Source organism: Pocillopora damicornis, chromosome 7, assembly GCF_964200805.1.
Source record: "Pocillopora damicornis chromosome 7, jaPocDami1.2, whole genome shotgun sequence".
In the NCBI taxonomy this organism is placed as follows: Eukaryota; Metazoa; Cnidaria; class Anthozoa; order Scleractinia; family Pocilloporidae; genus Pocillopora; species Pocillopora damicornis.
The window spans coordinates 9,818,846-9,830,318 of NC_142676.1; the positions used below are offsets into that span (position 1 = coordinate 9,818,846).

At 36.0% G+C, this 11,473-nt stretch overlaps 1 protein-coding gene across 1 annotated transcript; it reads right to left on the reverse strand.

Moving 5' to 3' along the window:
- Positions 1-2,772: 2,772 nt before the first annotated feature.
- LOC113671300 (uncharacterized) lies at positions 2,773-9,968 on the reverse strand. Its single transcript, XM_089213598.1, has 13 exons — positions 9,887-9,968; positions 8,624-8,889; positions 8,179-8,293; positions 7,938-8,060; positions 7,612-7,734; positions 7,354-7,476; positions 6,806-6,928; positions 6,555-6,677; positions 5,706-5,828; positions 5,452-5,574; positions 5,047-5,083; positions 4,705-4,831; positions 2,773-4,415 (listed from the first exon to the last, which is right to left on the reverse strand). The coding sequence occupies exons 1-13, from the start codon at positions 9,966-9,968 to the stop codon at positions 3,903-3,905; spliced, it is 2,001 nt and encodes a 666-aa protein (XP_089069724.1). The 3' UTR covers positions 2,773-3,902.
- Positions 9,969-11,473: the final 1,505 nt, after the last annotated feature.

The window sequence follows — 11,473 nt, forward strand, 5'->3', positions numbered from 1 at the left end:
ATGTGCAGGTCGATCCGTCCCCAGAATATTCAGGTTTACATTCCTAGATGCGCAAACCCTTATTACCCTGCATTGTTATGATGTCAGCAGCTTTTGTTTTCATAAATTGCACTGATAATAAAGAAGACCAGTATGTGTCTTCAGATTCAACATACAACACCTCACGTGTTAAGGTTCATCTGCACCCAGAAAATTTACTAGTTTACATGTACTTCTTCATTTCTACATTTGATTCCACAACATTTCTGCTATCAGCATCAGCACCGCAGCTCTGCAGGTCTTTGTAAACTCATCAATATCAGAATAAGCATTATTTCATCGTGAATAAATTCTGTACCACTGATTTTGCTCTTATAAATTATCCTAATCGTATCAAGTGGGACAATCTCTGTGGCCCCACATTTAATTCGCAATATCTCATTGCATTACCTTTGCAGGTCCATCCATCTTCAGAGTATCCAGGTTTGCATTCACAGTTGTGCGATCCCTTTGTATTGTTCCAAACAGGAACGGGACTACAGTTAGGCTCTTCTGTAGCACTTTCGTTAATATCTAAAACAACATAATTATTTGATGTTATAATGTCGGTGACATTTGTTTTCAGAACATTAAATCGCTAATATATAACACAACAATCTATGTGCTAACATTTAGCGTTCTTGTAGACATTGTACTGATAATTTGCAATACAACAATCCCTCTAGCCCCATATTTAATAAGCGATATATATTGCATTACCTTTGCATGCCCATCCGTCCCATGAAAATCCTGGTTTACATTTACAGCGGCACGATCCTTTGGTATTGCTGCTCTTCTGTAGCACATCCGTCGATATCTGAAGTTACATCATGCTGATTTTAATTACCATTGAAAAAATTTAGATATTGCAATACTTTTGTAAAGTAAAAGGAGAAGTTTTGCGCATATCCTCTCGTGTCATTTTTTATTTTGTTATAGGCTGAGAGCAGATTAATCGAATAAATCATTTAGTACGAAACCATTTTTTTTAAGCCCGTCCGTCCATCACCAGAATATCCAGGTTTACTTGTATACGATACTTTGGCATTGTTACAAACAGCATCGGCACTGCAGTTGTACTTTTCATTTTGTAACATATTGGTCGGTAAAATATTGGTCAGTAAAAAAGAAAGAAGATCTGAAAAAAAAAATGTCGCAAGGCATGCTATTCAGAGAATAATATCGTGTAGCAGTATCCAGCTTTCTTTGCCAATGGCCTAGACCAGGATTGAAACGTAAAAGCATACTTGTCAAATAGTGATGATTGCACTTCTTGAGCGCAATGCAAAAAGGTCCAATAATAAAAAAACCAATTCACTCACATCCTTGGTTTTGTCTTGTTGAAGATTCTACGATCTAGTTTATCTTAACTTACGCAATAATTGACCTTTGACGTCATCAATTCGAATCACGTGATTTATCAGGCGTTGACCATCAGATGCTTTAGCGGTCTCAAATTCCAAAAAGCAACAACTGTCCGTGTGAAAATGAGATTTACTTATCATTTTGGGACACTTTTTTTTCAAATGACTAATCTTAATCTATAAATATTGGGGAAGATAAGGTTGATATTAGCTGAATCCCAAAAATGGAGACAAAGACATACAATATTAATAATTTGAGTGGTAGATTTGAAACAAGTAGTGGTTTGACCTTCGGTAGATATCGCAGTTAAACTTTTGAATCAGATTATAAGCAATCGGCGCTCCCTCCATAAACCGTACCCAGGCTTGCAGAATTTTTGGTACGACGATCTACCAGTTGTTAACGGACAACGTATTGACAGGTAGGTTGTCATTTAAGTCATATGCTCATGTTCTGCATACTTTCATCGCCTTTTCAATTACAATACTTAAACAGATAATAACACTTAAAAAAAGGTAGGTTGGCTTTAAGTAAGGTAAATGCTACCAACCTCCTGAAAAGACCGCGGCATTGAGCACCACTGACGTAAAAGAACAGCAAAATAATATGAAAGCATAGGGTATGCAGGATAAAAAAAAATCATTCGCAGATGTTGACTGAAGTTGTGGAGATGGAGAACCTACGCAGTAAATGTAATACCCTGAAATGGAAATTGCATCAAAATTGACTTTTAGGTTGCTTTATAAATTCACAATAGTTCCGGATATCTTCCTCTTGAGGCATCAATTCTTAATAAGAAGTTTATGACAGTTTATATTAACCTTGTCTTAGAATCATTTAGAACAAGTCATTTTTAATATCCCATGTCTGTTATGGACATTTTTAAGCCTCATGCAGTTGAAGTTTTAAAATTCGAAATTAATTGAAATGGATAAAATATTGTGCAATTTTATTTTCTAATAATTGCTAAAGTTATTCTAACTGGTAGAGTTTTTTCTTCCAGCGAACTGGCGTGAACTTGCTGGTTAACTTGTTAAGGAATTCTTTTATAGAACAATAATCTGAACTTTAAAGAAATAAAGCATTACATTTACATTACATACGAAAGCACTATCAGAGACACAAAAGGTGAAAAGAGAGAAACTATCCTTCGTTTCCCTGCAATTTGTAACCACATAAAGGGATTTGTTAAATCGATGATAATCTTGGTAATTTATAGGTAAACACTAGATGATTAATGATTTGTGACTATAAGTTCCAAAATGGTAAGTGTACTTAGAGACTGTTAAAGGTCTTATGGTGATCTCAGGTTTCCTCTCGTCAAGGCAATAAAAAGAATTAAGTAAATAGGTATCATTTATCATTTAAGTCATTTACCATTATATAAAACATTTCAAAAGCATTAAACTCTTATGCGGGCAGTGTGCGCGCTCTGATTGCGTTGCATCATGGTCTTAAAAGAAAAAAGTAAGTGATTTCCATTATGTCGTGATGGAGCGAACGTCTATGTATGGTGGCCGCGAGAATAGCGTAAATTGACAAAGAATGTAATGGGGATTCACTGACTATTGCCGTTCCTTCGAAAATAATAAAGTGTTGAAGGGCCTGCACAACTCCTGCCATTCCTCCGTCACGAATTCGTTTTTAGAGGGCAAATGAAGAGATGCAGAAAGAATCGAAACTGTAGTATTTCCTGAGAATCTATGCACGGACGGCTGTGTGTATTACAGCAGAGTCAGACATTACATTCCTAGACGGGAGTTATTTATCAAGGAATCGACCCTTACATACCCAACGCATCACAGAGAAAGCCTTTCTGCTATAACTTTTTTTGAGTCATTCACCAGGAGTTGATATAGGATTCGTCACAGGAGAATAGTTACGCCTCCTATATATAAGCTGTTTAACTATTTTTCATGTTTTTGCTTTTTGTTATGTCTTCCTGTTTGTCTGATTGTTTTTTTGCTCCGTTTTGTTTTGTTAGTTTATCTTCCTTTTACTATTACTTTCCTATGATTTATTTGCTGATCTTATGAACGTAAGTTTCACCACGAAACGGTGTGTTTCCCCTTAAACAAATGATTTCTTTATGTTTGATCTGTGTAATTTTTTATTTTACTCAATTAAAAAAAAACATGCAGAACTTCTCTTTTGTGATATCTTTTTACCGAGTTGTATGGGATACATTATCATTACACAAGATCTGCATCGAAAGATCGCGTGTTTATGGTAAATATGATTTAACATTCAATTCGCATTGTGTTTTAAATTCAAATTACGAACCAGTTGAATTGTGGCTCTGGTCATAAGTTATAATCAATATGTGTAAATGTTACTTTATCACGATTCTCTAATTTCCTTTTTGATCATCTCTTGAATATTACTTTACGCAAATGCAAGTGTTATATTAGTGCGTGTTACATTCTGTATAATCGATAAAATGTTCTTGATTGCCAATGTGTTTGTTGATGTTGACGAAGGTGTTGATGTTGTTGATCACCGTATGCACTTTTTTCTCGTTACTGGACCAATATGTATCCCATGGCTTTGATGTGTACCTCTCTAGCATCTATTCCACACGTGTTGTTGTCATCACGCGGTCCTCCTGTTCCGAACCCGATTCTGGAATCAACATCCCCGCATCCGTTATTGTTATTGGCGAGAATACCAATCCTTGCTTTGCAAGCTCTATTCTTCCAATAAGCTCCCTCCGGTTCAAGATTAAACCCTTCCTTGTTACAGTAACGGTGTAAGTAACCCTGTGAACCAATCAGTGACTTCCATTTCTTAGGACCCAAAAAGGTGGAGCGGTGTTGCCCATCAGCAATCAGCGAGTACAGGGAATCGGCTGACTTGTTTATGACAATAAACCTGAGATCTCCGTCAATCTTCATACCGAGACAGATCTTGGAGAATGATGTGTTCCAATAGGTCGGTAACTTGGTCTCCACTGTGTCAAACCCAGTCTCTCCTCCAGGAAGATTATATTCTATCTTGTTGCTCCAAAAATCAGAATCAAAATGAAAAGTTCCCTAATTGGGAATAAAAATAGACAATAAAAATCAAATATGTCAGTCAATCCCAGCGAGTAACCCGCACCAAAAATTAAAAGCCGATTTGAACTAAATTAAAACACAACAATTACATGTTTAACTGAGATTGGGTGAGATTACAACGAAAGTCAAATTTTGAACTCGAAACTTTTATCGTAAGTTTCTTAAGATGCTCGTACCATACCATAGATCTTTTAGAAATCAATTAATGCTATCATAAGTAATAAGAAAAATCAAAAGATTATTTGATAAATAGAAAAAAAAATACCTTCTTGCCATCAATCTTCATAACAGGGGTCCAAGATCCCACTCCACATCCAAAATCCCCCACGTGACAGAAAATGGAAGTAAATATCGAATCAATATGAAGTGTAACCACGCCACTCTTGCTGAATCTATTAAATAAGATTAAGGTAGATATAAATGTCAAACTCTGGAACCTACTAGGTATGTGAAATTTCATCTGAGTTTTCAGTTGGAAAGACTGAATATTAACAAACAAATCGGAATCAGCTTGGGTAAATTAACTTCGTATATTAACTTGTTATCTAGAAAAGCCCTTTTGCTCTGAGATCAAGTAGAAACAATCTTATCCTAGTTTCAAACTTACAATTTTCTGTTGTGAGCTTCCTTGCAGTCTGAATTCACTGAAAATAGGAACATAACAAACAAAGTAATAACAACAACAAAGTCAGAACCACGAAATAACTGTCACATTGTTACGACGTTTGCGACATCAAAAGGAAGTAGTCACACATTAACTTAGACGTATAAGGGGTGGTGACCCTCCCTATCCTGTTTTTGTTTTTGTCTTTTTTAAAGTTATCAAGGGGATTTTGGCAGGGCTAACAGGACAACTGTCCACTTCAGCACCTTTTGTTTATCTTGGAGACATATTTGTTGCAAACTTGATGAAAATAGGATAATTGAAGCGTTACTTAAATTTATCAGTAACTCCTTCCTGGTTTAATTAAGAATACATGAACCAATACAACAAGGACACAACTAAAGTCACCTTTGCATATCTGCCCATTTCCAGAATATCCAGGTTTACATTTGCAGTTGTGCGATCCTTTTGTGTTGTTGCATACCGCATAAGTACTGCAGTTATGTGTTCGTGTAACACACTCGTCGAAATCTAAATACGAAAATCATCGATCGATCCTTTTAACATCGTATAAAAAAATTTCCTCTCAAAATATTGCTCGTCTAAACAAAATGCGAACATCCATGTGGCTCTACGCGTTATACCATATTGCATAGCACTACCTGTGCAGGTCAATCCGTCCCCAAAATATCCAGGTTTACATTTACAGTTGTGCAATCCCTTTGTATTGTTGCACACCGCATCAACACTGCAGCTGTGTGTTCTTGTAGCACACTCGTCGATATCTAAATATGTAAATAATTAAGACCTTGCACTGTCATGATGTCAGTAGCATTTTTTTTCGTTACATTGAATCGATAATATAGAATACCAGTATGTGTCTCCAAATTCAACATGCAACATTTCGTTGAAATACTCGTTGAGGTTAATCTGTCCCCATAATATTTTTTAGTCTACATGTACTTGTACATTTGTACATTTGGTTCCCCGAAATTTTTGCTATAAGCATCAGCACCACAGCCGTGCAGGTCTTTGCAAAATCATCAATATCAGAATACGCATATCATTATTTCATCTTGAATAGATCCTGTACCATCAATTTTGCTCTCTTAGCATAGTATTAATAGTATAGAGTGGGACAATCTCTGTGGCCCCACAAAAACATCATTCTTTGATCTGTTATAATATCGGTAACATTTGTTTTCATGACATTGCATTGCTAATATACAATAAAACAAACTGTGTGCTCTACATTTCACTTATAGGTCCATCTCTACCCTCAGTATTGTTGCAAATAGCAGCAGCACTGTAGCTGTGCTCTTTAGTAGAGCATTTCTCAATATCTAAATATGCATATCATAACTTGATCTTTTATGATGTCAATTGCATTTATTTGCATAACGTGACATTGATAATTTAGAATGCAACAATTCATGTGTTTTGCAACATTGCATCAACGATATTGAATATTTTTGCCTCTGAATTTAACCTTCCATATTCCATGGCATTACCAGTGCAGGTCCTTCCGTCCCCAGAATATCCAGGTTTGCATGTGCAGTTGTACGATCCCTTGATATTGTTGCACTCCGCATCAGCACTGCAGCTGTGTGTTCCTGTAGCACACTCGTCAATATCTAAGTATGCACATTATTTATTTACTTGTTAAAATGTCAGTTGCATTTTTATAACATTGCATTGATACCATAGAATATAGCAATCGATCTCGGCCTACATTTTCACCTGTAAGACATTAATTCATTACCTGTGCAGGTCCCTTCGTGTCCTGAATATCCAGGTTTACATTCACAGTTGTGCGATCCTTGGGTATTGACACAGACAGCGTCAGCGCTGCATTTACGTGTTCCTTGTGCACACTCGTCAACATCTGAATAAGCATTAATTTCATACATAATGAGATTTACTTCGTGAAATACTATCGTTCGTGTCTCTGATTGGACGAAAGATATATTTCACAGTCGTGCGCTCCCAGCCTTTGAGATGTGTCGGTCAGTAGGAAAATTCTCAGTATGTATGAAACGAAAACATTATACCATGGAAAGTGCTCGAATGGCTTTCATTCACTTGTCGCGATGCATCAGAAAACTCACTAGTTCGCTTCGCTCACTCGTTGTTTTGTTCTTTTGTTTTTTTGTTTTTTTGATACTTTACAACTCGTAAATGAAAATCGTTCCTGCGCGTATTCTATAGAATAATCTTTATATCATCAATCGATCCTTTATAAAGTCTGAAAATAGACCTCCAGTAATCTATGTAACGCTATATTAGACATGCGATATTTTACTGTATTACCTTTGCAGGTCCGTCCGTCCCCATGATATCCAGATTTGCATTTGCAGTTATATGACCCATTGGTATTGCTGCACATAGCATCAGCACTGCAGCTGGGTTCTTCTGTAGCACATTCGTCAATATCTAAATACGCTTATCATTAATTGATTGTTTATAATTTTGGTAACATTTAGCGTTCTTGAAGAGAGTGCACTGATGAATTGCAAAACAGCAATCTCTCTAGCCCTATATTTAATCTGCGATGTTTCATTGCATTACCTCTGCATGCCCATCCGTCCCCTGAAAATCCAGGTTTACACACACAGCTGTACGATCCTTTGGTATTGTTGCACACAGCATCAACGCTGCAGCTGTGCTCTTCAGTATCACACTCGTCAATATTTGAAGATACATCACATTGATTCAATTACCATTGAAACAATTTAAATATTATAATAGTTATGGAAAGCAAAAGGAAAAGTTTTGCACATATCTCCTCACGTCAATAACTATTTTGTTATAGGCAGAGAGCAGATTAATGGAATAGATCAGTTGATTCTCTCTTGTAGTAAGTCTTGAAGTAGTAAATAAAAAGCCAAGTCTACCTTTGCAAGTCCGTCCATCACCAGAATATCCAGGTTTACATGTACAATTGTGCGATACTTTGGTATTGTTGCAAACAGCATCGGAACTGCAGTTGTGCTTTTCTGTAGCATATTGGTCACTGTCTGAAAATAGATCATATTGGTTTCTATCATAAATGAAGCTGCCTTTTATTTAGCACGAATTTAGATTGTGCTTAAAGTTTTAGAGATGGTAAATTTAAAGCTCAGAGAATGGCAATACCTTCATCACAAGTCTGACCCTTGAAACCAGCAGTACACCAACATCGATAACCTTTTTCGGTAAAACCGCTTTGGCAAGTAGCGTTGTTCTTGCAAGGATTTGCTAAACAGGTATTCTAGATCAAATGAAAAAAATGACATCTTAAAAAAATGTCGCAAGGGGTGCTATCCAAAGATTCATATCTTGCAACAATATCCAGCTTTTCACCCGATAGCCTAGACCAAGATTGAAACGCAAAAACATACATGTTACCGTAAACCCTAAATTCTCATGTAGCGGACGATTATTTTTGCGAATAGCAACTGTGAAGTGAAACATTCCTTGAATACGATGTATAAAGGTCCAATAATAATAAAAACAATTAACTCAAATCCTTGGTTCTGTCTTGTTGAAGACCTGTTTACCATCTAGTTAAGTAATTAAAAAGACTGTAATTGACACTTGCCTCTGCTCCTCGGTAGAAATAATTGTAATCCCGAACTAAGTCTTCTTCGTTTTCTTCGTAAGTGACATCATTCAACTCACATTTATGCGTTCCATTATTCCCACTCGGTTGTTTTTCAAAATTATAACTGACACAGTTTGGCTCCTTAAAACATCGTATCTTACACAATACTCTATCCTTGATGTCATCAATTCGAATCACGTGGTTTATCAGGCTTTGACCGTCAAATGCTTTAGCGGGCTTGAATTCCAGAGAGCGGCAAAAATCTGGGTCAAATTGATATTTACTTATTACATTGTGACACCTTTTTCAATAACTAAACCTAATCTGTAAACATTGCAGAAGATAAATTTTATTTTCACTGAGTCACAAGGCGCGAGAAAAAGATATGAATTATTAAAAAATTGACAATTAACTTTGTAATTAAGCTGAGCACAGTAAACATAAAGTATAGTTGTTTGGCGCTCAGTAAATCTTAAGATGAAAATTTAAGCTTTATCTTTAACATTGAACCCAGACCTGCGGATTTCGGGGTCCGATCATTCGCTAATGGGCAATGTTCAACAGAAAATGAATTGACAAGTCAGGGTGTTACTGATGCGCCGAACGCGTTACATAATGTCAAGAGGCGGCAACGTTGAAAGGGTCGTATGCGAAAAGAGAAGAATAAAGCCGGTAGATTTTAAGCGCAATGACTGAATTAAGACATTTGTTATCCATAAAACTGCGAGAGAGTAACGAAGAATTTATCAAGCTTTCCGCACATTTTGAACGGCAATTTTTTCCACAGATCCGTAAGCCATTTAGCGTTACAAGGCGTTCTTTATTTTTTCCGGAAGGAAAAATATAATGGAAGCTAAAACTTATTATGAGTTTTACCCCCTTGTTTTTTTGACAAGCTTGAATCTACTGGGATCTAAACTAAAATTAGCTTGAACTTGTTCTTTGAGATAAACTTTTTCACAAGCCACATTACTGGATTTACGTAATCGAAACGAAACGAAACCAGATTTTACGCTAAACAGAAATAAAGCTAATAAATTGTTTCACGTCGTTTTTTTTAGGGCACTTACACGGAAAATGTATACCAGGCAACAGTAAACAAATACGAAAAACTGTCTTTGGAAAATTTCATTCAGTCCACTGGAGAAATTTCAAAAAATATTCCTAATGCTAGCCGCTAAACCGAAACTTAAGGTGGACCGCGTATTCGTATTGCGTTTAATAATCGTGTGACCTTAGGGTTAGATGAATGTTACTAACCTTCTGAGAAGACGGCATTGTGCATTACAGAACAGACGAACGAAATAACATAGGTCCAAGGGGATCGCATGACTAACAACATTATTCGTAGATCTTATCTAAAGTTATAGAAACTGAGAGCTCTACAATTTAAATGCAACAGTCTGATTTGTAGATTGGCTCAATATTCACTAACACATGTTTCTTTAGCTATTTCAAATTCAAGATGCCTTTCTCTTGAGGTATTAATTCTTAACAAGGGCTTATTGTATAAAGTTTACCATAACTTTTTCTTAAATGGACTTAGAGCAATTTATCTTGGTTAACTGTTATGCAAATTTTTAACACTCATTTTAATTAAAATTTAGTTCGAAGTTAATTGAAAACCAAAAGATGTTGTTTACACGGCAATTGATTAAGCTATTCCTATTGTTAACTCAATTTCATTTAAATTGAATGGCGATACCTTGCTGGTTAACTTTGTAAGGATTCTCTCACAGAAAAGAAGCAATTTTGGGTCAAATACACCATCTGTGCTAAGAATGTTGTTGTTAGTAGGTCAGTAGAAAAACATGAAATGCTGCTCATCACCTAGACCGTTGAAATACAAACAAACAGACAAACAAACAAATAAACAGACAAGAACAAGATTCAGTAAAATCAGCGAGAATGTAGAACTTTGCTTATACCAAGGAAGTGTCTTAAGGGAAATAAAATTTAGAAAAACAGTGTTACGAATGAGCAATTAGAATTAAAAGAATGGAGGAGAGGTACGGAAAGAAAGTAACATTTCACTGGCAATCCGACGCTATTGAATGTATTGAGCAGGAATATGTGCACACGCTATAATAACATAATTTAATTGTCTACTGGGAATCTTGATTCCTTTCTTATCTAAAAGCGTGATAAAGAGCCACAAAGTAGGTGTGAAATGGGAAAAAAGCGAAGTTCACCAATCTTTTAATATGTGGTGGTTTTCATAGTTTTCTATAGCAGCCAAATATACTAAAATGAACCATAATTCGACGAGGTCGACTTCCCTTGCCCGCTGTTGTTTGAAAGCTTTCTTGCTACTTTTCAACGCTAATTCCAGATGGATCGACGGAGTTCGCTTTCTCATCGGGAAGGAAAAAATGTCACATACTCAAAGAATCGTGACGACCATTTGAAATTTCTCTGAGAGTGCTCTCGACGGTTTATTGTAACTTGGATTGTTTGTTTGTTTACTCCTCACTTGTCATTCAAAGCGACTTTTATTTGTTTACGAAGGAATTTGATTGTCATATTTTCAACATTTGCATCGCTGAAAAAACAATAGAATAAAACAACTGAAAATGCCACATGGGTAACGATTGCGTTCTGGCAGCGTTCACAAAAAAAATGTCGCAGTAAATCTTCCTTTAATAATCAATAACGGTATAACATTGCCACTGCATAAAATCCATAGCGACAGAGTGCACTGGGTTACAATACATATACTTCTAAAATACCCTTTAAAATTCATTCTTACTGACGTAAATCTTGTCCTGCTAATACTATATCTACGCTTTCTTCTCTCTGTCTTTACCTTGTTTGTATTTTTCCCTTTTTTTTCCCATGAATTTCCAC